A 26,360-nucleotide genomic window follows, 5' to 3' on the forward strand; every position below is an offset into this window, starting at 1 on the left:
GATTAAAAGCAGCTCTTCTGGCTACGAGCTTCAGGTACATCCTGTACCATGCAGATAAAAATGTGTATCACCAAACTTATTTGGTCTAGAGAGTTATAACAGTGTCCCTTCAGATAAATGGGGATTTAAAATATTTTTTTAACTTTAAAAGTGTGTGATATCTTATATTCTGTGTGTTCTGCATGCACATGTTAACTGAAGGAAAAAGTCTTATTCAATGGAAGCTTGCAGGAAAGGTGTTAAATCTCAGTTTCTCCATAAATGAGAAATATTTTCCAGTCATTATGTCTCTTTCATAACTTGGCATACATACAACTACTCTGTGCTTTGATGTGCTCATTTTGGACTCAGAATGCTGTTTGTACAAAGGGCAAAGCATGAAATAAACCATTAAAAGGGGCAGAACAGTAACTTTTAGGCCGGGGGAAAAAGAGCAGTGTATTTCTCAATTCTGCCAATATGAACAAAACTTCACATCTTTGCGTTTTGTTGTATTTATCTCAAACTCACCACTGTTCTCTTAAGAAAGAGAAAATGTAAAATAATTTTGAGGGAATTTTTTTGCTAGTCCTGCTTCTTAATATAGCCATTCTTGCAGGAATACATGCCAAGGGTAGATTTCACATAAATGATAAGCCCTCGAGCACCAAAAAGCATACAGTTGAAGAAATCTGCAAATCTAAACCAATTGCGATTGCGTGGTTTTCATGACTGACATCAGACTTCAAGCTTTGAAAAGACTATGAATATTAATTTTCTGTGACCCTGGAACTCTCAAACTGTTTCATCTGTGTTAACTGGTGCTTCATAACAGATTTGAGAACTGGAAGATAATCTTTATTTTTTGTATGTTAGAGGGAGGAGGCTCTGCTGGAATCACATCAACAAGTAAATCTGAGAAACAGAAGTTTTAGTGCTGATTTTGATGAGAATGAAGTTGGATAAAGATGAGAAAATCATAAAAGCCCATTCCTCATGAACAATGTCAAGCACCTTAGTATAGTGCCATTGGAGAAGTTAGCCTACAAAGCCTTTATGGGAGAGTCTTACTCTGAGTTTTAAAAAGCTTGGTCCAAATCCTATCTTAGCTGGCTGTACAGACTTCTGAATACAGTATTGCAGGGTTACACATGAACAGCTGAGATCAGTCACATAGATAAGCACAACAACATTTAGAATGTCTAGATATCTACAACCCAATCATGAAACCTATTGGGCTAATTATAAAATGCTGGTCTCAGCCAATTATTTCCATAACAGGTTCAAGAAATATTTCCAAGTACTCACTGGATTGCTTATCTTTCCCTTAGGTTCTGCAATCTTGCCCTATTTACAATACTTTATGTGCAAACCTCTTCATTCATAGCATTTATTTCTTTCTGCAGGACAAAAGACTTATCTTTCTTAAAAAAAGAAAACCAAAAATGCCCAAAGGCCAAATAACATTTGTATGCAAGAAGCTGATATGTGTAGATGGAGAAATATCCCAAGTGTCTAACTGTTGCTGATTTCTGAGTTAAATGCTAACTGCCAGAGAAAATCATATTAGGTGTCTTTCTGCTGTTCTATAAGCCCAGGATACATTTAAAAATCTGCCCCTTTCATGCTGAAACCTCTCAATGCACAGAAGGACAAAATGAAGGGATCAAACAAGCTATATATTTTTTGCAGCAGAATTTATCACTTAAGAAAATTGCAGCTGAACTCTTTGCAATGACAGTGTTTATAACACATAAGAGTAAGGGCCTATTTCAACTACTGCTGAGATAACATGGCAACACCACAGAGCCCTGCATTCAGTTTGCTCACAATGTGGGCAGAATGATCTTAGGTTTGCGCCAGCCTAAGTGGTCCTCTGCCCTGAAATCAAAATACATCTCCACAAACAACGGCCTCCTAAATCAAAAGTTTACCCATGCAGTCTGGTAAGATGAACAAAGGTCAGAACATATTTCTTCTTGAAAACTGGGAAGGCACCACATGTCTAATGAACAGGATTGTAGTGGGAGGTGGATAAGCTGTAAGAACTAAGCAGTTCTCTTCCTGCTCATGTCAATAGAGAAACACTCTAATGCAAGGATCATTGTTAGTATAATGCTCCACTGCTGGAATTGATAATACAAAAAAAATCCCAACAATTCAGAGACCATGCTAGTCCTAAGAAACATTCTTTTTTCTCCTTCAACCTTAACAGACATGACAGTAGAACTGTTCTTTAGCTCCTGCCCACTGCAAGCCAAGCATAGGAGGATCTGTTTACAAGAATAGAGGGACATGTACTATTTGCAATTTAAAAAGGGCCCGAACTGCCTTCCATTTTAAAAAAGGAGCTCTGAAAGAAGTCAGTGGGGTTGACAAAGAAAAACATCATAGGAACAAACCCACGTGATAGTGTTTCTTTGACACAATGAAATCCCACAAGGGATCAAACGATGCCCAGGGCTTGCAGCCCATGCTTTGCTGAACCACATCTGAAACTATCAAAGTGAAAACAACTCCCAAAGACAGACAGATCTGGAGGCAGATAGAAAAAATGAGGAGAACAAAATATGCTTTCAGAATTTTTGATAAAGAAACAAGATCAGCAATTTGTCTGTTTGCACATATACTTGGTGAGGTAAAGTACCTGCTCATTCTGCTGGCCTTGCCCCATACAAACAGGGACAGTCTGTCAGGGAAGAAAAGGTAAGCTGCTTTCACTGGACCTTTTTTTAAGGCCTGTGGTAGGTACAGAGAACAATATATAGCTTCAAAGCACAATGCTTCTTGATGTACAGAAAGACCATACTTACTATTCTTAGAAAGGGACCAAGGACATGAGGTCTGCATTAAGCAGAGCTCTTTTTCCTGTCCTTTTCACATTCACACAGAAGTACACAAACATTAAATCCCAAGTAATGTGAGCAGGACATTTTAATAGCAGTACCTCATTAGAACTCCTTTTTCAGAGCTTGCTCTTGTATTTACACTTACTCCCTCTCTTCCTCTTCACAAACTACTTTCCACTTCTTCCCAATAGAAGCAATATTTACAGGTAGTCTAGTCCAAACTGGCAGCTTTTGTTTTGCTTTTCCACTTTTTTAATGCTCTAAAATGATTGTTCAAGTCTGAATAAAACATTCTTACCATTCCAGGTGATTTTCAACAAAGGCAGACATGGGGCTGATCTGTACAGTGTAAGTGTCATTGGCTGAATACTCAAACAGCCCATAATAAGGATTGAAGAGCTCCTGAGACAGAAGGAAGAAGAATTCTCGGGAGGGGCCACTGTAGTCCAAACTGGAAAGGAAAAGATAGAAAAGATAAAATGAGGCTCCTTACCATTTCAGTGAATTTCCTGGGTTTGCCTACACTGGTTGCTGTCTTAGCACAGCAGCCTGTACAGTCAAGTGTTTCTAACATGGTGTATCTCTCCTCTTAAAGTTTGATCCTGAGTCCTGAACAAGTCGTGATGCTGAAATTTCACCAATATCCAGGTTGACCTGGGAGGAATCATAACTGGGACACATCCCTTATTTAGTTTGTTTTCCTTTGTTCCAAAGGCTTAACAAATTGAAGGTACAAAGCTCAGCCTTGCCTCAGCTGTGTGGCTAGCAGAGGGCTAGATTTCTTGTGAGGGGGTTTGAACTGCCTATGAACACTTGGGTTCACAGAGCAAACAGCGTGGACTGAAGCAGAAATTGCTCTTACTCTCCCATGTGCAGATGTAGTGAAATCTAGCCCCAAGGATGCTTTCTTAGCTATAGGTATATGTGTATGCTGAGCAAGACCAAGTCCCAACAGAACTGTGTCTCAAGATAAAATGACGATTCCTGAGTTGTTCTGTCCAAGCTCTTCTTTTCTGATACTTCCATATGGTATACCTTCAGCTGTGCTCTGCTGTTGCATGATTTTGTATTTATTAAAAACAGGTCATTCTCTAATACTGGTATGTAGGTTTTTCAGTCTAAAATAAACCTACAAGTAGCAATATGAAGAAATGATTTGCAGCCACATGTCATGTGCTGAAAGATTTTCTGAGGTGGACACTACTGCTTCTACTTAACAAATGTAAAGTTAAGTGGAAAGCTCTGCAGCTGGATCAGAATGCTCTGTACTATGTTTGAAGTTACAGAAACCTAGATGCAAGGGGTTGAATGACTGACTTGTGCAACCAGAAAGATGATAAAGGGCAGGCAGGCCCATCCTCCTCTGTTTTACATCTGGAGATTCAGTACTTCTCTTTTTGAGGAGCTTTAGCTCCAGTATCATGTGGTGAGACTAAAGCCATAACAGCAAAAAAGGATGGTAATAAGCCCACATGACCCACTAGTGGAACAGTGGACATCAAAATACTGGGCAAAGCCTTATGATGTTTGGAGCAAAGAAGTACAAGCAACACCTGTCTGTATTAAAAAATCTTCAAGGGGAGACCAGGTATTGCATTTCTGGGTAACACATTAACTCATCATAAAGCCTTCATTTTCAATGTCCTTTTAGCTTTGAAACACGTGAGAAGTTGTGGCCATACAGCATCACATGGCCATACAGCATCAACTCCTCTTTTCAGTAGGGAATTGGTATCTTGGAGTCCCTCCAGCAGAATGTATATTAGCACTAAGTAGCAGAAACCCTGGAGGAATGTATCTTCAGATGTAAATGAAACACTGAAGAATGATTGAATTTGCAAATCAAATGGGTTTTTAATTTCTCCTGAGGACACCATGCCACACACAGTAAAAGTTATTAGAGATGTGGGGTAAACATGACTTTGGCCAGTGTTAGCATAGTAGAACACTATTTCGAAAACACAGACTGAGGTGTGCTACGTGTTTATGCTTTACTTGCAAGCCAGGGGCAAAACCAGCTGTGGAAGACGAGCTCTGTTAAATAATACTGAATCCATGGAGCATAAAAAGTAAGAATGAAAAAATCCCCTGATACCGAGGTCACTGAGTGACTCTCTTTGAGATTGGTGACTTCTGTTTTCCACCGGACCTAACACATCCCCAGACAAGGTCAGCTTGCCGGAAGCCCTTCATTTGACATGCCACCTCAGAGCTGACAGTGTCAGCAATTGCTGGACATCCCAAGAGCTGCCTGAGATCCTTACTGTTCTGGTGCCTTTGGAACTGAAATCCTATCCATGTGGTTTTGGGAAAAAAAAGAAACTTTACATGCAAAGCTACTGAAATACAGTTTCATGCCTTTGTTATATGGAACACTGGAAACATGCACAATGGTCTTTCCATTATAAAAGTGTATCAATTAAGCCTCAAATACAATGTAGCTCTTAAGGAGAGCCAGGGTGGCTTTGAAAGGTTCTGCTCACATTTTAAAACAAAAACTGGCTTTAATCATGCAGGAATGGCTCATGGATTTGTAAGACTGGTAGAAAGTTTCCCGAGAAAAGGCCTTCTCAAGAGACTTCTGTTCCTTTCACCTTCCAACTGGGTGAATTAAACTGTAACAACTAAATGGCATTCAAGTTTCTTACTTCAGCCAGAAACAAGAAATCCACATATGGATAACAAATGATCATTAGATGGCATGCAAAGCAAAAATTTTTGAAGCAAAACCAGATCCATTGTGAAGAGTTAGAGTAACAAAGTGGATAAAGGTCTGGTCTCTAATTATAGTCCTGAGACTGATTCAGTGTGTAAACATTGGCCTGTAGTTGCGTTTTTCCTTCCAGCCAGTCAAAATACCTATGGCAATAGACGATATTAGATTTAAGCACTTAAATTGCCACTTTTAGACATCTAGATGGAAGGTGTTATAGGAAAATGAAGCATTATTGTTATTGTTATTTTTAACAAATGTTTGAGTTAAGATGAATCACTTACTCAGAGGCAAAACAAAACCAAAGAAACATTACATAACAAGAGAAGCTCAGCCTTAGTCAACTCAGTGTTTTGCAACATAACAGCTACTTCAAAACTGAGAGCATTTTGTGGTTCCCTACCCTTCCTCGCCAACAAACGTGACGTAGAGTTTGTTCCGCTGGAGCTCCTTGCGTGAATATGCCATTACCTGGTTGAAGGTGCCTTCCAGCAAGTGGTCACGCCGTATAATTAACCTGCAAAGGGAGGCAGAAATAAAGATCTAATGGCCGAGTCTTGTGTGAACTTGTGACGCTGAAGGTAAACAAGAGCTGCTAAAGAGAGACATTTGTTCTCAGAGAATGCAATAAAATTGCATCTGCTGGTGCATGTGCTACTTGACCATTATGGGTTTTCAGTGGGTTGTTTCATTAGGCTTTTCTATGTGCCTCAAAGGTGAATTTCTTCACAATGCCGTGATTAGGTTCAGAGTGTTGCTAAGACTCTCTGCAACAACCTCCATGTACAAAATATGGTAGAGAGGGCTGTGAGTTTCCTGTGTATATGAGGTCACAGCCATCTGGAATTGGCCCCAAACACTTTCCGGATTTAATCCAGTTAATGTCCATGGAAATACTGCTTCTGTAGCAGGGGAAGCAAAGGGAGTATCAACCTCTGTTTATACAACACATCTCTCACTCTCCTACCAAGCTCTAAAACAACTTAATGAATAGTACTTTTAAACACCACCTGCGCAAGAAATCCTTCTTGTTCATATGTTCATGGACATTTTAAGGCAGACCTTCTAAAATATAATTCATGTCTGCCTTGGACCCACTTAGGAGGACACCAAAGATGATAACCACCAGCTAGGACTCCTGAACTCTGTAAAATTATTTTGATGATGATGTTTGCCTGAATAAATTTCTTGGCTTCACACATTTTTTTCCCCACAACAGATGTCATTTGGTAGGAAGCCAACTTGATGCACAAATTCAACCAGATGCCCAGGAAATACTTTAGAAACACACAGTCCTTTGCTGAAGTTGGATAACTAGACTGAGCACAAGTAAGTACAGACTCAAAAGCCAACTAACAAGATGTCTGGAAAACAAACTCCACAACCAAATCACAGAGATCCCCAAAATACAAGAAGAGTGGCAGAAATCTCTCTAGTTCAAATGCAGGAGGGCTACTGACACAAAGAACGAGGGGAAGTTAAACCTGCATGTACAGACTAAGTTTTGCAGGGTCATATTCTGGTCCTGAGTTATACTGGTATGTAGATGCAAAAAATTTAGAGTCATTCCATCATTACAATTATGTAGCTGTTGCTAATATGTGGTGGATTTTTGCCTAAACAGATGATTCTCCCACTAGCAAATCATAGGTATTTGACATCCCTGTTAAATAGGTAGGAAATAGGAGTGTGAGAGAATTTGAATCTACAAGAAATAAAACCTCCACATAAAAGCCTCTTGAAGGTCTCTTTTTTGCAGATCTTATCCTGCCTTGGTGGTTCACCTACAAAATACAATCTCCAGTGTCTTTTCCATTCCCTATCACTGTCTTAACGAATAATGACAAAAACCAAAGCTATACTGTGTTAGACTATTTAAGTGATTTGTTGTAATACTCACTTAATTTTACCTGGACCTTGCCCATAGCCTTTGGCTTCAAGTTTTCGATAGAAATTGCGCAGCTTGGCTTCAAAGTCCCTCCTGTATGGAGAAGGTGCTCTTGCACTTGCTCTCTGCAGCCCTGGAGGGAAAATGAACAGCATCGTAAGGTGTAAGGGGCTTTACAGTTTTCCAAATCATGCAGCTTATGTTTCCAGACAGAACTCGCTAATAAATTTGATAGGAACTTTTTAAAGGTATACAGTGTACTCAGGATTATTTTTGTTCTGGCATCAACGGAGTTGTAAATTCCTATAATTCAGTGATTGCAAAGTCCAGGGGCTGCACCTTCTTCACTAAAAGAACTGTTAAGCTCACCTTGTGTGTGCTTTGTGTTGCCTCAGCCTTTAACTGTGATTGATCTCAATAGAAATTCAAGGATCAGAAAGGCATGAAAAAGACTGACATGCATTACTGCCACTCATGATCAGTGGCATTTAGGTTGTCTTTCCCTTTTTCACTTCTAAGAGATCTCTCTCCTCTGCACTGTATAGGTGATCTCCTTACTTGGCAGGATTAAACCTCTGTAACTCAGAGCAATGCTTCTCACTGCAGCCTAGCACCCTAGACAAGCTGGGAATTGGGTTTCCTCTGCGCCAATCTGACTGTATATTAAACATTTCCAGCTATCAACACCAAACCCCTTCGTGGAATCAAGAAAAATATCTGTCAGTAAGAAATACTAAATTTCCCTATTATGATTCACACATACAACAGATTTTTTAGTAGTTTGGGACCTGCTTTGTATTGAAGGCTGCATTCTCAAAGTATCTGATTATTCCTTTTGCACAAACAAGTGCCATGCCATAAAGGGTAAAAGAATGGATCCATGAAATCCCATTTCTCTATCTCACTACAGAAGACAATAAGAACAAGACCTTTGATGAGAAATCTGGCAGCAAATGCTCCACAGTTAAAAAAAAATCATCACTCTTAGTGGGAGCCCAATGTATCGTGGTTGCCAGGATGGAAGGACATTACTAACTGTCTCTGCTAGTAAAACAGAAAGGCATATTTACACACAGTGTAAAGAGAATCCCTCATGAAACCTCTTTCTTCTGCTGGAATTTCCCCCACACCCCTTCCACCTGGACATAAGAGAATGGGTGTTCTCCTGGGCTCTAAAACCAGTGACAAAAATAAGCAAGCAGACAGTATGTTGCCAGGAATGAGTGTTTTCACAAGAACAGGTAGAGATCAGAGCAGATCTTTTAACAGTCTCCTAAGCCACATTTGTGCCAAATACTTAAGATTTTTGTCCTGTAGGAAACTTGTTTATGATCTGTCCTGATGTAGAGGAGGGGAACTGTATTAACAATGGTGGTAAAACTCATCAATATGAACAAGACATTCTGACAGAACACTGTACTCCTACAGACAGGGGATCAGCACTTAACTTCTTCATATCAAAAAATCTTTTAATTTTCCACAGCCACATCCAAGATTTGAATTTCTCTTGTCCTTTAATTTTGTTTGAAATCAGATAATTTAAATGAATGTTCAAAGAAGCTCAGTCAAAAATGGATTTCTTCAGATCACATTTCTGTCGATTCTCTCAAAATGGCCACTGGACACAGCCACGCGGTGAGACCGTGGTGGGGGCTGTCTATCTTGGCAAAAGGGATACATTAGCTCCTCAAATTTCTGTAGCATAAACAATAACTACAGAGACATAGCACAGCTGGAAATAACCTTCTCAGACAGCATGTCTTTCTGGAAAATATGTTTCCTGTCAAACCTAAGTTAATGGGCTCAACACGGGAGGTCAGACTAGATGACGAAAGTGATCCCACCAGATCCTAAAACAGACGCACCTTGGGAAAAAGAGAAGTTTTCGTAACACTGAGCAGAGGAGACTGAACTTTACAGGGGTACTGAAGTATTGCAAAACACCTTTAATTCGGAAGATGCACTTTGTTCCTGTCACATAATATGAATGTGCTTCCATGTCAATGTGTTATGCTCGGAGTACATCGTTCTCTTATCCTAATCCTTTCCAACTACATCAAAAGCAGGAAAATACCTCCTTTCATTTGGACAACTTCTGATCCCTGTGTTTCATCTACCGCTAACATTTCAGTAGATATAGAGGAGCACTGGTAACTGATCCAACAAAAAAGCAGCTGGGTCATATTTGAAATGGTCCCTGGAATTAGCAAGCTGGCAGCTGATACTGGCTCTAAATTTGCCCTTTATTATTTACTAGGAGAAATACCAAAAATGCAAGATTTTGTCTTTATTTCCCAACCTCCTTACCTGGGGAATTCTGGGGTGATGAACAGGGTGAGCAGCGAGGAGAGAAACTGTAACCAGGATGGAAGGCAGCCTGCAGTGGTATGTACGACATAATATCCTCTTCAAAAAGGCTGCATGGAAAAAGTCATAGGGAGAGATTTGGTTCACATTCATCACATGAAGGTATGTAAATATGCATAATGGTGCAAGTCCACTATGTCATAAGTTTGGGTGCATCTCTGAACTCATGGATTCAAAAAATCCACAGGTTTCCCAAATATGTCCCAGTCACCAGTAAAAAAGAACAAAATCATTGTTATTAGATGTTTTATGCTAACAGTGGTTCAGCCTACTGACAGAGAGCAAAGATGTGAGGCTATGTTCTAAACAGGAGCACCTTCAACACGTTAGCAGTGAGAAGTAAAGATACACACATCTGTCTCCCAGGCTGTTTTTCTTGGGTCGTACGCTTTCATACAGCTCAGTGCTTCGACCATTCAAATTAAATTGATGGGAATAAGTTGTAAACTTCTAGTATTAAGCAGTGCTATTACAGCATACCACAACCCACCTGGGTTATGCAACATTCTCCATGTAAGACCAAAACAATGAAATAAGTCCTTATCTGTGCTGGGGAAAAGTAGTTAGGACCTAAAGACCAAGCTCTCTGGTTCCAATAAAAACTGAAGCCTTATCTACATTACCCAGACAATGCTCACTGCACTGAGGTTTCATGCATGTGTGGGCAGCACTGCTGCAGTAACACTAGCAATTTCACAAGCAGCTACATTATTGTACTGAGAAAGACTAGGGTTTTTTTTCCCTTTTCTTTTTCTTTTTAAAAAAGAAACAAGATTTTTTTTTTCCATTAAAAGGAAACATTTTGACCTGATTCTTTTTTATCTGCTACCTCATGGTAACAGCTGTACTGACTGAGCTGACTGGGATGGAGTTTACTGTACTGATGGATGCTTCCTTCCATGAAGTACAAATTGGCAGATATACCATGGCTGAATTATTCTGGATGGCTGTCAGCATGACCTGATTTAACAAAATCTTTTCAATTATGTTGAGAAAGAGCCAAATAGCTTCTGTGGTACTGTAAGTAATGACATCATGCTATTGATCAAATTGATTACCTCAGCAGAATTACTAAATCTGCATCACAGGACAATTTTTCAAGCCCATGTGTACCCTCTGTCCGAATGTAATGGATCTTCTCCCTGTAAACATAAGTGATATTATTGAGAAGAAAGAAGAAAAGAAACAGAAAAACCCCATGCGATTATCATGGCATGAACTATGCATAGAGTTTTTATTCCTTGGTATTGTGCCAATTCCTATTTATCTCCTTACAAAAATGGCAAACATCTTATATGCCCGATTCATTTTCTAATCTTACTAACATAAAATTGCAAAAAAAAAAAATCTACTCCTGTCACTCAGTTCACTGATCCAAAAGCAAGAGATTTTGTTCTGTATTTTAGAAAACAGAACGATGTTTAGTCCTCCAAGTTCATGTGTAAAAATCAGGTCACCGACAGCAGACTTTCTGTTTAAGTCTACAACTAACATATCACCTTTTGTTAACAGAATTTCCAATAATACCATTTCCTTTCCTTCCATCAGTTTTATCTGGCAAATAACTCTCTAACATATACTTGATATGAATTGATCACGCAGAGATTATACAGTGTAAACATATGCTACATGTGTAAAATTACACATTTTGCTAATAAGGAGTGGGAAACATAGGATAGGACTCTATCAGAAGATTAGGATTATGGAAGATACATATCTACACCCCAGCCTGTCAGTGTATTTCTAAAGCATTGCAGTGTCCAGTGTCCAAATATATTTATTCTAGTATCAAGTCAAAATATTCTACCTCAAGACAAGGATGTGCTTTAGTACCTTACTGGGTGGGGCTGCAATGAGTGGCAGAATCAAGCTCTGTAAAAGATGGGCATTTGCCTCCTAGGATTTTGGTAAATACCTGCTGTATGAGGATTAGACAGTAGATTGGGATCACTCCTGACCCAAAGTATAATCATAGGCAATGACCTGGAGGCAAAGGGCTCAATATCCTGTTACAAATCTCATTACACACTGGCTAAGCTGTCTAGTCCTTATCACTAGTCAATTTTTTTCTCTGCTCAGAAAGAGATAAAAGCATCATCTCTTCTCTGGGAAATGAGAATTCAAACTACAGCTGAGAAAAAAAAATAGCCTGGAATAATTTGACGGTGAAGATTAAAAATGCTTAGTTACAGAAATGTACATCCTAAATACTAAGTGCATTTTTCATTCTGTCTCTCTCATTTTATTTGAATGCATCAGTTCTTCCAGGAAAGAAGTCTAATCCTTACACCCAAAGAACTCTTTGGCCCTCACAGGTAAACAACATGTCAGTAAGGCTACCAGCAGAACTTTCTGCACTGCAGGAACTTGAAGGTATTCCTTCCCTTCTTCAGCAACCCTGCAGCCGTGCTTCTTACTGCACAGTACAAACTAAAATCTTGGTCAAACTCTTAGCTGGTGCATACTGGCATTGCTGAGACTGATTAACACCAGCTTAAGTTCTTGGCCAAAACAATTAATTCAAACTTAGGAATTCGAATGAGTTTAAATTGTACTGGTAGTTGGTTCTGCTTTTTTCATTTTTGAAAAAATCTAATATGAAAGGAACAGGTATAAAAAAAGAAAGATACAATTTAACTACTTTGGAAAGGACTACCACTAAGTCAAGTGAAAAAGATTAAAGACCCGAGTACAATACACTTCATCATAATGCTCCTTTTTATTTATAAAATCTAGCGTGACTATGTCCATGATATGGGTTTAAATCCAACCACGAAGTAAAATCTCTGGTTCTGCTGGAGTTACTGGAGTTTTGCTGCTGACTTCCATCCAAACATAATTATAATTCTATCTTCTGAAAAGCAAAGTGATAATTGTAGCTGAGGACAGAGTTTCTGCCATTCAGTAACACTTAGAATAGAGACTAGATATGCCACTATTTGCCTGTAGTTATTTTGGTTCTTCTTATTTCTTGAATGTCTATGGAAAATAACTATAGTAACTACATGGATCCTGGTGGTCCACACCTACTCTTTAATCGTGACAGTTCCATACAGAGCCCAAGTTCATCTTCTGTACCACAGTTACTAGAATTTGGTTTTCCCCACTACAAGAAATCTTTCCTGGAACTTGGTTTCAGCAGCCTGTTAAAAAAGCGGTACCTGAGTGCATGGTTTCTGGCCAAGCTGGGCTGACGCTCCTGCAGCATCTCAAAAATGTTGGGTTGGCGCAAAAATGCAACAATCTTGTCATTGTAAGCTGGAAAAGGAAAAAAACCAAATCTGAGGCTTTATTTACCTTCGAGGGAGCCAGGTCACATCACCATTATTCTGCAGGGGTACACTGACTGCGCTGCCAGTGAGGTATAGGGCAACATGAAGCAGTGTGTGTGGTTGATGAGAAGTTGTAAAAAGCACTTTTGTGAGCACTGCTTTGAGAAGAAAAGAGAAAAATGGCTTACCCAGAGGTAATGCCTCGTGATGGTGCTGGTTTCGAATAGCTGTTACAAGACTATTGCCTGGTCTGGCCAACAGGGTGACTCCTCTGTTTCGAGAGACTTCAGAGGCCTACAACACCAGAGGAAAGGAAAAGAATGATCAAAATTGACCAGCGCTAGCACATCTGTCAGTTAAAAGGTTTCTTATCTTCTGTGACCTTCAAAATGGTCCATGATGCTGACTTAATGACAGAAAGCAGGCATGAAAATTATAGCTTTATACTATAATCAAATTAAAAAAGCTAAGTAATCCTGTGCTTCCAAATGGAGATGCACCATTATCCACACCTATTGCACCTCTTTGATGCTGCAGTGAAGGCACCAGAATCCAGAAGTAAATGCAAGCTAATGAAGGTATTGCAGTGATGGAGTTCTCTGGTTCAATGAAAATAAAATCTCTGTAATATTACAGAGTCTCTGTAATATTACAGAGTCTAGCATAATTGCATTTACTTCAAGGTTTTTACAGCCATGTTAATTTGAAAAGAGAAAAATAACACTGCAACATGTTCATTCAGCATTGTTGAAGGGAAATTTAATACTGGAAATAATATGAGGAAGGTATATCTATGCAGATTACAGGACAGAAAAAGGCTGTATCATCCCAAAAGCACGTTGCCTAACATGCACAACCAGAAATAGAATTTGAATTGTATACACTGAAAAAAAGAACATAATCTAAAGAGCTGATAAAAGGAATAGGAAGAAGGAAATGTATCACTGCCCCTTAATTCAAGTACCTAAAGAAAGCCACTGTTCTAAACATTCTATCTAGTGAAGGGAAGCAGGAAGGCAGATACACTGAAAGACAGGTAAAAAAGTTTTGAGGATATTACGTGAGGATATTAAAAGCCAAACAGTGAGGTCTGGCAATTTTCAGTAAGGCATTGCTGGGTAACTCTCTGGGGACTTGTGCAAACTGAGGGGAATCCATCTGCCTCTAATCTTCCTCCAGAATATGACCACGGTGAACCCAAGAGAAGAATGATAGAATGGTTTGGGTTGGAAGGGACCTTAAAGATTATCTAGTTCCAACCCCTCTGTCATGGGCAGGGACAACTTTCTCTAGACCAGATTGCTCAGGCTCCCTCCAACCTGGTCTTAAGCACTTCCAGGGATGGCACATCCACAACTTCTCTGGGCAATCTGTTTCAGTGTCTCACCACCCTTATAGTAAAGAAGTTTTTCCTAACATTTGCTCTAAACCTATCCTCTTTCAGTTTAAAGACATTCCCCCTTTTCCTGTCACTGCAGTGTAAGTACAGCCTGTATGAGGACAAGATGCATTAGGAATTCCAATTGCCACTCTACTGGGCTAATAGCTGCTTCTTTCTCACTGCACAAATTGTAGCACTTGGCAACTGCTTCAGGAAGAAATTGCCCTGACTCCAATATTTTAAATGCTTAGTTCTGCATCCAAGCAAACAGTGCCAACCCGTTTTCAGTGGTACGGCCAAATGCCAGGTCTTCCAGCTGAATATAAATGAAAACTGAGAAGCTAAATGTGACTTGGCAAGTTGCCTTTTGGAGCCCATAAAGCATAAAATGTTTATATGTAACAAGATACCAATCAATGCACTTGATCCGCATCAATACACAGGTTAAACAATGACAAATCTTAACAATTCTAATTAAACATACTGCAATTTAAAACACAAAGCTGCTGTGAAAGTGCATGGCGAATGCTTTGCTCCATCATTCGGTTATGATTTCACTTGCACCCATCTTCTGCCCTTGTGTCCCTCTCACAGCCCCATGGACCAACTGACACTGCAAGTTTAGCTCAGGCTCAGGCAGCTTTTGCCCTGGGACCCTCCCCCCTCACAAGCACTGTGTGGTCATTATGGCACTCACTCTGTGCTGTGGAAGAAAGAGGAAGCTTAGGTTCAAGAGATGCCCTATGATTCATTGCCACAGTGGGCATGAAGCCCTTCTGGGAGCAGCCTTTTCTTGGGCTGTCTGTAGGCAGCACAGTCAGAATTACACACTGACCTGTGATCAGTTGTACTAGTGAGGGTGTGTGGGATGGTACTAAGGCACTGTGTTGTGCTCAGCTTCTTCACTATCAGGGAGCTCTGGAGATCAGGTGAGGATGCCCCTTCCTCAGGTCCTTGTAGAACAGATTTGCATGGGCGTACAGCCTGTTTTTAAGGGTGATCTCTGACTCATCCTTTACAAAGACAAATCCTATACCCTTGTTGCTATACATGGATTTACTGATCAGAAGATAGAAAGGGGGAAAGGGACGAGTAATGGAGGAATTAAACACATCTGCCATAAAAATTAGCACCAGTTGGTATTTGCTCATCAGCTGGGAATTGTATGGTACTTCTGCCCAGCCTGGGCCTAGTTCCTCCCTTTGCTCATGTCAGCTGATATACTTCTTTTTCTTTTGGCTAACTTTCCAGTGCCTGGACATATTTCTCCTAAAGCAAGAATTCTGAAAGGAAACATGTCTAGTGCCCTTGAAAAGAAACCTTCACTCCCTTCTTCCCTTCTTCCCAGTTCTGGTTTAACAGCTAAAGTCAGGTTGTAAGAAGCTAAAGCTAGGTTGTAAGAATCCAGTTCTGTACACATCTCAATATAACAAAATGCACACTCTGTGGTGCTTTTCTTCATCACCACGCTTATGCATTGTTAATGTTGTGTTTGCTCTTTACAGATTTACACCTCTCAACAATTTTTCTCTGGCAACACAACAGGAAAATTCCAAGCCATCTAATTAACTTTCATTTTGCTAACACTTTTCTTTCCAATCTTTCAGCTAATAGAGTACAATTGATTTCTCCAACTCAGTGTTTGATCACAATTGCCTTGTCTACTTTGACTTTCTAATTGAATGACTTAATTTCGATTAGCACATTATTCTCCAATTAAAAAAAAATAGAGTGACCCCTCTAATGATTTAGTGACTGGATGCATCTAGTGCAAAGTAATCTTATAGATTTATGTCAGGGTTTAACAGCTTTGAAATTGATACTGGGATGTTGCAACCAGAGTGGACAGTCCAAACTATCACAGGAGCCTTTCAAGATATAATACTCTTTCCTGGGTTTTATATCACTGCTGGATTTGAAAGGCCCTTGCTTGTTTGAATCCCACTACTTGCTTGTTGTGGTTTGGGTCAGTAACATTTTTATACTGCTATATTCCAGCAGCTTCTCTGCTTATCTTGCTAACCATCAACTCTTGCCTCTCCACTGTGGATGCCTGCGTCTTTCTTCTTTCTGTCTTTAAAATCTCTATCCTGTAATCATGGATGTTGATTTTCACTGCAGATGGAAAGTCCCTTAGAGGGAATGGAAAGCAATTCTGACCTGTTCTGTTTATAGCAGTGGCAGAAGGAAATGAATCACTTGGTGATCCATCTTCTTTTAGTTACTGATGGCCACTACAGCTATCTGAACTCTTCTTCCAAAAATCAGGCAACCAAGAGTAGCATCAACCACCTTTTTCCTGTAAAAGACTTATACCTTAAAGAAGTGCTTCCTAAAGAATCTGTAGCATTTTTGACAAATTTATATATCATGCTATTTAATATCAGTAATCTACATGGAAGTTTTTGCAGAGGTCCTTTATTTCATTACCCTGGCTCTTTTTTATACCTTCTCTGGCACCCACAAGTTTCATTATTCTGCTCTCCTTCAGGCTCATTTGACATCTGTACATAATGTTCAAAACTGCTAGTTGTCTTTCATGGTCCTTCATACCATCCTGGTGACAGATTCCAGGGGCCACACCATCTGCTCAGCAAAGAAACCAGCAGGCCTGCAGACAGCTGACACATGGCCAGGACAAAACCCCAAGTGTGACTCTACAGACAAGATTTATAGGACAAAAGAACATCCAAATACACTTGGAGGAAATGGCATGGAATATGAGGCTCTTAATAAATGGGTTGAATTGTAAAGGGTTGAATTTTTTCCTTGTAAGTGTTGGGCTTTTAGGCATCAATCCAAAGTCCTTGGATATCAATGGGAGTCCTTCCATTGGAGCAGCAGACACTTCCAAAGGGGCAGCTACTGACTACAGCAAGAGTGCAGAAGCACTGTAGGACCTGGGCCACTGAGACTGTGAGGTGACAGTGCCATCACTGACAGCTCCTGAGACAGAAAACCCTGTTTCATTGGCTGATTGTGCCAAATCAGTGGCCTCAATGAACAGTTTATAATTTCCCCAGAGAATCATTACTCGTAAGTACTAAATACTTTTGACTCCCTTCCCTTTACTTGATATTTTGGGTTTATTGAAAATTGTTCCTTGCCAGTGCTTGCAGAACCAAGTGTATTTTTTGGGCTAGGTCATCTGAGTTGCTCGGTGGTGTTTCCATCCCTGACATGGTGAATTTGTAAGTAAGCCCCAGGCAAGCATGTGCCCAAATATGAACCATCCTGCAGGTGGCTATCACAGTCATGCCAGTAATTCAACCACAATAGCAACACTAAACTGCAGGCTGTTGGCAGAGGGAAGTTGCTAAACTGGTGGGAAGATATGACTGAAACAGATCCACTGATACGCTTCTATCTTCAGAAAATATTTTTCCATATTCACTCAAGATGGAGAAAGCATGCCCAAACTACTCATGCCTGGTCTGCCTTTGATCCTGAAGAACTGACCTTGCACCCTAGTCATCTCCTGATCCCAACCCCAGCTGGCAGTGAGAGGTGTCAGACAGGTCCTACTGCAATAAATTAATTTCACAAGCATTTCTCTGGGTATTTTGCTGGAAGAGGAAGATCCTTTCACCATAATTCGTCTCTACCCCTATTCAGCATCAATCTCTACAAATCTTCAATTGCAAGGATTTGCTGTATGAAGAATCTGGTTGCTGGTACTTTTTTCTCCTTAAATTCACAATACACAACACAGCATTTATGCTTCTTTCAATTATGCCCATGGCCCTCAGTGATAAAAGTCATCCCATGAAACATAGGAAAGATGCTTAATTTGGCTGAAGCTAGGGAAGCAAACCTCAACATACATTACTACACTACTGGTAGGGAGTATATAATTTCAGAGTACAATGTCCCAGTGGGGACTGAAGAAACATATGAGGCTGCTGAAGTATCAGGTTACAAAAATAATGAATGACTTGACTTAAGTAAAGCAAGACCAGAACGTCATATATGGATTCTTCTTTTAAAATCTATTTTGTCATCATTTTACTTCAATCAAATTTTACTGCTTATTATTTTATTCTGAAAGCCATCAAAATACAAACCTTTGCTATCAACAAGCTCTGAAATAAGGAAGAAAAAAAATCACTTATTGTCTTTACAAGATAAAAATTCATAGGACAGTCTGTTTCAATGCCTTCCAAATATAAGAAGTGCTTTTAGTTCTACAGAAGACTGCTGTCAAAAGTTCCTGGATTGATACTGGCACGGTTACCTCTCCAGCGCTGTAGCTACGAAGTCGCTGAAGATGTTGCCTGTGAGTCAGGTGATTAGGGAGACGACCGTTCTGCAGCGGAATCCTGGGATCTATGAAGGTGGTAGCACGGCTATTGTGGTCAACGAAGAAAGACTGAAACACCAAGGAACAATGTTTTTTTATAAGAAGACGGGCAACACTGTGATAGTATTGTGGGAATGCAACGTGACAACCACTGGCAATTGTGTCAGAAATGCCTTGGTTAAGTACAGTCCATGGAAGATATCTGCAAACAAAAGGACTGTCTTACTCAAAGCAGGAATAGCTCTTGGAAAATACCTGAAGCTATGTAGGTGAAAATCACGTGTAATGGCCATGGTGTAAACAAGACAGAAGAGAATAATATTATTGGGAAATGGTGCTTTAGCCTATTTGGTGGTTCTAGAAGTCACTCAGCAAAGCTTCATTGGACACAGAGACACGGAGTCAAATTTTGCAGGCACAACAAATCTACTCTGTCTCAATCTTTTTTGCCAATCCAATGCTGCCTTGGCTATGCTGTGATATTCTGCAGGAAGCTAGAAATACTTTGAAACATTTGTTCTTGAAGTTTTTTTTTCTGCTTCTAAAATAACTCTGCTTGCTGCTTGTGTTGTTTAAACCGAAACATCATCAATTTTAAGACAAGAAGGAAGGAAACTTTATTAATCATGTAGCCTGATGTGGTGTGTTAAACAAGTGATTAGTTTTGTTGGCACCCTTACCTTGCCCTGCTGGTCAGTTTTTATCTCCCAGCCACGAGGAAGCTCCAGTCGGGTATCAGCAAACATGTTGATAAAATTTACCAGGTCTCTGTTGTGCTGATACCGCTCAAAATTACGAGCATCTCTACGAATCTTCAGAATCATATGCTTCAAGCAGGTACTGTTAGTGAAGACCCGATAGGCACTCTATGAGATGAAAAACAGAAGTGAGGAAAACCAGTTCTGATGGAAAAACAATGTATTTGGTTATTTTGTGGGACATATGCCCAAAGAACTGAAACAAATCCTGCTGGAATCGAGAAACATTTCCGTCTCATGATTTGAATGACTACTTTACGTGAACATCTAGAATTAAGAAATACAATCTGGAAAGTGAAACATCCCACACACTGTCCACAATTAGCTTGTGCATGAACTACCTTTCTAATACATTTCAAAAAGACAGTCAGCTGGAACATCACATACTCAAGATGCCTGTAGTTCTGCCCATTTCATTACTTCTATTGGTCAACAGAAGCACTGCTTGTATGCCTGGATGGTGCCAGAGAAATGCAAAGACAGCTGTGAACATGTATTTATGCTATAATTGAAATCAAGATACGTGTGATAGGATTCATGAACTCAAGAGGACTACAGTGCAGATGTCTACACCAAAGCTTGCTACCTATGGTCCCTATACAGCCACAGAAGAGGAACAGTCACTTCTAATTGTCTATTTTTGGAAGGTGTGAATTGTTTCCCTGTAACTGAGTATTTGTTTCTGTGATGACTACAAAGCACCTCAGATGGAGACATTTCCACAAGTCAGACGAATGCCACGCCTCAGGCAGCAAGTTGTATCTCACAATGGGCATTAAAAGCACCTTGTAGAGGAACGTGCCCTGATGCAGTTCAAGCAAGTTAGTGCTGATCTGATTGCAGAAGAGGGGCTAAAGTGAACTATATTTGTTGCCACAGTACATTCAATGATAGAATGCCACAAAATAATGCTTGTGGTGACAATACAAAGGTACATCCAGAGGTTACTCTTGGAATCTTTCACTTCAGGGAAAAAGCTCCTCAAGACAGAGTAGGAAACATCGTAAAAGTCTGCAACCTTCCTGAGCCTTTCACTAGAGAGAAAATGAGAGCCTTGGTTTGTTGGTCAGCCCAAAGGATTGAATTATTCATTAGAGTAATAAAGGATCACTGGAGGACTCACGTCTCCAGTGAAGTGAGCCCCAGAGTGCAGACCTGGAGTATGTCCAGAGAATCTGTCAAGAGAATCTGACCTAACAGCTTTGAATTCTCAATTTCTGTGTCCTTTTAATGCATTTTAACCACTACAATGCAATAAAAAATTTACAAGTATTATCTTTATTATGTAAGGACTTACTGTGGTGGCACCACTGAGAACACTCCCTGTAGCACAGGGTCTCTAATTATGGCAAAGGTTGGCAAAGGTTACGAAATCATAGAGATATGATCTCTGCCCTGAAGATATGACCTGCTTATAACCCAGGAAAGCTTCGTGGTCACAAACCGTTAAGATCCCAGCGTACTCTATAACAAAAGTTGTATTTTGATCTAACGTATGATCAATGACTGTCTTGAGTATCTCTAAGCTGCAATAGGGAAGCAAAGAGTGTAATGTAGTTTTACCCCTCCATGGAAATAAAATATCTGAAAAATGAGTGCCTTTCCCTTTTAATTCTAACTGCCAGACAATATTTTCCAATCCCAACCTCACTGGCATAATTAATACCTTGAAATTTTAATAGGGGCTTGTGGTTAAAATATTACACTTGTGTTAAGCCAAAAGTTATGTGAGGCCGTTATTTCTGTACAAGTTGAATCTGTATGAGCACTAGACAGATATTTCAATAGATTATTCTGGTTCTCGTATTAGAGACAAGTTTATAAGCTCAAACTGAAGGCCTCTTTTGGCTTTTTTCTTTATTTCAGTGAGAAATAAAATTGGGATTTAGACCGTTGTGACTGTTCCTTACACAACTATGAAATCAGTTCCTCATTTTTCAAACAGCTATACTGACTGAAAATTACATTGCTCTCAGCTATAAATCATCATGTATCACCCTGTCAATGTAAGAAATTGTCTGCACTCCATAATTTAGTTCATGTAACATCAGATGAGGTAATATATCCCCTTCCTTGGTAGGGTGTCATGGGCAATAATCTCTGGTAGATGCTTGGAGATGGACACCTGGCTTCAATCCACCAGGTGCCACAGCCAAAACCTGATGTCTGTAGTTAGCTAAAAACCTGTGCTGAGGCGACTCTCCAAGTGTTTTACTTTCTTTTCCTTTCAAAAAGAAAGGTCATTGCTCTCCAGAAATTAATGATTTTCCAAATATTCAGAAGTCATGTGTAGATGCCTAGTTGAACTACATTCAAGACTCGGTAAAGTAGGACTGCATCTCTTCATAGGATTCCCCTATCTGCTTCCTCCCGATATAAGATTTTTTTTCCACTCCACTATAGGTTTGCAAGAAAATATGTAGTTTTACTGTATTAATGAAAAAAAAAAAAGACATTTTAATTTTGAAAATTCATTTTTATTTGTGTTTTTCCCAAAATAGCTTCACTAACTCAAGTCAGTATTTCTTTTACTCCATTATGCCTGCCTGATTTTTGGGAATGCAAATTGCATGCGCTATTTTTTCCCCTCTATTTCCCTGAGACTTGGCAGTATCCGAGAAAGATTTCTCAGGATGGTGGGCTCAAAAGGCAACAACCTTACTCCCTGCAGCAACAGACAACAGGATCAAACAAGCTGAAACCAAGGGTTCCTGCTTATTTCTGAGAGGAAAACATTAATGAGCTTTTCTGTACCATGGAATTTCTTGTGTGAGGCAGAATGCCAGCAAGAGTCTTGTTGGAGCAGCCTGCCTGTAGTGTCTCCAGCCTACTCTGGTGCTGAGAAAGGACAGCTGAGCCCCATGTCACATAACTCAAATTCACTAGCCATTCTCCCTGAAGGCCTGGGGCGCTGCGTTTGGACTCAGAAATCAGCAGTGCGAGAGCAAATCATCATTACTCACATAGTTTGCATGCAGCACAGTGAAGAACTCAGGATTGGTGATGAACTTCACAGCTGGAGACTGCAGCAACAAGGTGATTTTCTGAGAATTCACAGGAGAAAGGGAACCTTCCCTCCTAATCTCTGGACAAAAAAAAAAAAGCCACAAAATATTATTAATGTAGTGGGAAGCACAGTCTACTCTTTAACCTTTAATGAACAGCTGCAAAAGTGACAGTATAAAAAAGTTACCACCTGCCTGATGCACCTACCTTCTTGGCATTCCCAAGACTAGCCTGCTGGCAAACTGACAGAATGTGGTGCATTGTTTACCACAGCAGTGCAGGGGCTGGACGGCTTTCTGAACTGTAGGTTATGAAACTCTGTGTCATATCTGCTTCTGTCTCTAAATACAATGTGACCTCAGCAGTTTTTACCAGCTGATGGTTTGGTTCAGCACTGTCACCCAGGTCCATACTGGCTCCCCCCATTGCTGATTTTAGAGAGTTCCGATCTCCCAATCCAGCATTGCTTTTTACTTTAATTGCATTATTTTTGGCAAGTCCATGGTTTTGGGGACTTGTATGGTGAAGAAAACAAAACAAGACACAATAGGATTATTTTTAATCTGTATCAAGTAATGAAGCACAGGATCAGAACTGAGCATTTGAGAATGTAACTCTGTAGAGATAAAAACTCCTGACCTTCTACAGACACCAGAAAAATATTTCCTACCACGGAATTATGGCTTGGGTGTTCTGGCATTTTCAAATAAAGCCAAATTTTATTTGCAGTCCAAGGAAATTGGATGCAGACATCATTAACAGAATAAATATAGATTACCATTTGTTTTCTTATTAATTATAACTTTTTTTTCTTCCTGTTGGACACATTGTATTATTTTATCCACTTAAAACTGCAGACTGTATCCATTGCTGGAATTAAATTCATTTATACTGGCTTAGAATCTGGATTAATGTGCCTAAAATGTATTCCTTCTGACATTTTTCATTTAAGTTAAAAGACAAATAACAAATGTATCATACTGTAGCTTTCTTTTTCTCTAGTGTGTTTACATCATCCTTGACCTTTTAATTCTTGGCATTTTATACAATATTGACATTTTCTCCTAAAAACGAAGCAATTATCTATAGCAAAAACCATTTCCTAATAACTTATGATAACATTTATTATACCCATTAGCTCATTGAGTTTAAAACAAAAGAGTGAATGTTACATAATGAACTGAACAAAATACTTACTAGTAGCAACTCCTAATAAATTACTATTTTATTATGTTGGCTATGATAGTAAATAACTATACGTATTACAAGTAATGGCTACATTACGTATAAATACTAAAAATACAATGTGTACCTTACTTCCACTTCAGCTTCTAACAGAGAGAACTGGGATCTCCTTAAATGATCTAGTGCACATAGAAGTCTCCCATAAATTGCAACACAAAAGATTGCAAGGAAGCTTTAAATATCTAATGTTAAACATTGTTGACAAAATTTATTTTCCAGCTAAAAACACCTAATGGATCAGGAAAACAAACAAAATTGAGTATTTTTCTAAACTTTTTTAAAAAAGTTTATTATTTCTCTGTGTAATTTTTCCTATTCAACATGGAAAACTAAGAAAATTCAACCAGATATCATGTTGGTTCTTTCCCTTTGCCTGTGCTATTTAGAGAGGGATGGCAAAAAGGTAGCAAGAAGTCAGATTTACTTGTGGCAGACAATACAGAATACAAAGTTAGGTAGCAGTAAGAATAATCCAGAGGAAGAGAATTGGTTAATCATTTTGGTGGTGCAAATTCTCAAACAAAGTAGAGTTATTTTTGCATGGTCTCAAGTTGCACAGTGGGCACTAGTCTGATTGCTGGTGCTTCTTACCTGAAACAAACACTTAAGCTATGGTTCCCCAAATGTTTTAAGAAAACATGAGTCTGACTATCACCAAAAAGAGTAGAAGAGACCCCTGCCATCCTATCCTGTCTTGGGTACACATTCTCCTCTTCTTGGTAGTGACACTCATTCTTGTCTGGTCATCTAACGAGATAAATGAAAGAACCATTCTGGTTGTAAATGACAAGGACAAGAAACCATTTTTCAGGCAGATCAGTTCTCCACTCTGGTATGGGGTCCTGTCACATAAATTAGTGATGAGCAAAAAGACAGCTGTGCCTCCTTCAGTCCACAGCCCAACACTTAGATCAGCTCATAGCTATCACAAAATTGCAGCTTTAAAAACCACAAGTATTTCACACTTGATGCCGGGGCCACTGCAGGTGCAATCACATAAGCAAATGTGGCAGTGCAGAAGTCAGGCCTAGAGAGAAGAAACTGCAATGCCCCAAGCTAAAAATCACACTGCAGCAAAAATAAGACAGCACCATTTTTACAACTACTGGGTGAATAAAAACCAAACACCTTTTCCATTTTAATTTAAAGTAGTCTTTTACCAAGGTAAAAATGCTTTGTATGTCTAGTAGTTGTTAAAAAAGAACAGAGGACCTTTGTACCTAGCTTTATACCTGTAGTTTCAGGTCTAAAAACTGTTGCTTCAAGTCAAAGTCTTTTTTTTTTTTTTTTTAATTAATCTTTGCAACCTGGTATAATAAAGTTCCTATCTCCCCTGGAAATGCAGATTTCCCAGAACTGAATGGCACTGAACATACCACTCAAAAGCTTTCCCACCCATACCTGAGCTTGGTTGAGAAGGCTCTGCCTCAGAGTCACTTCCTCCTCCAGTGGGAACTCTCTCCACCCTGTTGTTTACCACAGCATCATCATCAGTCCGCTCTGTTGCGATTGTTCGCTGGATGTTTTGGTATCTAGATGTATTCATAGGAAGGAACACCATACTTTAGTTAACAGAGGAGCTTTCTACCTTAACTATCAGCACTGTTTCTGAAGGATTCCAACACTTCTGTCTTCAGCATCCAGCAGAGTAGGAGCACACCCGACTCTTCTCCTTTGGCTGGTGCAGGTGCTCACACTTGAGCCAACCATTTCTCTGCAAACATGGCATTTTGCAGTGACTAACAAGCAGCTACAGAGAGTGCAAAGTCAGGAATACTCAAAGGTTAGATTTAAACAGATGCTTTGGATACAGGTTGCTACTACTAGGCTTCTCTTTAAAACATCTGGGCACTTGGAACCTGAAACAACAGGTGGATCATGGTTCCTCCTCTCATTTAGTCTTATGGAAGCATAACCAATTAAGTAAGGATCAACCCTGTGACATGCTGAGTACCCTTCAATCTTTCTTATTAAATTATTGGATGCACATGCTCAACCCTAAAAAGGCAAAAGCTATAAAAACTGCTCACAAAGGATTTATTACGATGCTGCATGGACTGCAGTTGTGAATACTTCCACTTTGGTAGGCAACGGAATGTAAACTAGTAGGTGGTGTGACCTCAAAGAGGTACAATTCATTGATATGACAGCCACAAAAAAGTAGAATAGGTTGTAACATGATAGCTAAGTGAACAGTGTGAAGATAAAAGTGCTATGTCCATTTTTGGAAATCAGTGGGATTGGGCATTGGTGGTGACTAGCTGTAAAACAAAGAAGGGGAAACAATATAGGATAAGCAAACAAGTGAGGAGGGTGACAAAAAAACTCTGAATAGAAACATGTGAATATCTTTAAAAACTATAACGTCATTTGCATTTTAATCAAGGAATTAATTGCCATATTAGTTGTTGTCAATGGAACTGATCATGGTCTTAGGTATGAGCTCAATTCTAAACACTTTACCACATCAGGAACAAATATCCTGGAGTATTTTGAATTCACACTACAGAAAGTAAATTCTCATTAACTAGTTCACTCATACTCATAGATGAATGAGAGAAGAGAAGAGAAGAGAAGAGAAGAGAAGAGAAGAGAAGAGAAG

The 26,360-nt window shown here is 39.5% G+C and overlaps 1 protein-coding gene across 11 annotated transcripts in view; it reads right to left on the reverse strand.

Moving 5' to 3' along the window:
• Window positions 1-26,360, reverse strand: part of HECW1 (HECT, C2 and WW domain containing E3 ubiquitin protein ligase 1) — a 256,737-nt gene that overhangs the window by 34,709 nt on the left and 195,668 nt on the right. For all 11 annotated transcript variants that reach the window (XR_003529753.1, XM_027655945.1, XM_027655942.1 and 8 more), the window contains 11 exons: window positions 25,160-25,290; window positions 22,471-22,592; window positions 19,430-19,615; window positions 18,684-18,818; window positions 13,257-13,362; window positions 12,958-13,054; window positions 10,855-10,938; window positions 9,737-9,846; window positions 7,442-7,562; window positions 5,945-6,058; window positions 3,127-3,279 (listed from right to left, as the gene is read on the reverse strand). Coding sequence is in view for 10 of the 11 variants with exons in the window: in XM_027655945.1 (XP_027511746.1) it covers window positions 3,127-3,279; window positions 5,945-6,058; window positions 7,442-7,562; window positions 9,737-9,846; window positions 10,855-10,938; window positions 12,958-13,054; window positions 13,257-13,362; window positions 18,684-18,818; window positions 19,430-19,615; window positions 22,471-22,592; window positions 25,160-25,290 (1,359 nt within the window). In the remaining variant the exon portion in view is untranslated. The remainder of the gene's footprint in view (window positions 1-3,126; window positions 3,280-5,944; window positions 6,059-7,441; window positions 7,563-9,736; window positions 9,847-10,854; window positions 10,939-12,957; window positions 13,055-13,256; window positions 13,363-18,683; window positions 18,819-19,429; window positions 19,616-22,470; window positions 22,593-25,159; window positions 25,291-26,360) is intronic.

This window comes from Corapipo altera, unplaced genomic scaffold, assembly GCF_003945725.1.
Source record: "Corapipo altera isolate COAL_440 unplaced genomic scaffold, ASM394572v1 59, whole genome shotgun sequence".
Classification (NCBI taxonomy): domain Eukaryota; kingdom Metazoa; phylum Chordata; class Aves; order Passeriformes; family Pipridae; genus Corapipo; species Corapipo altera.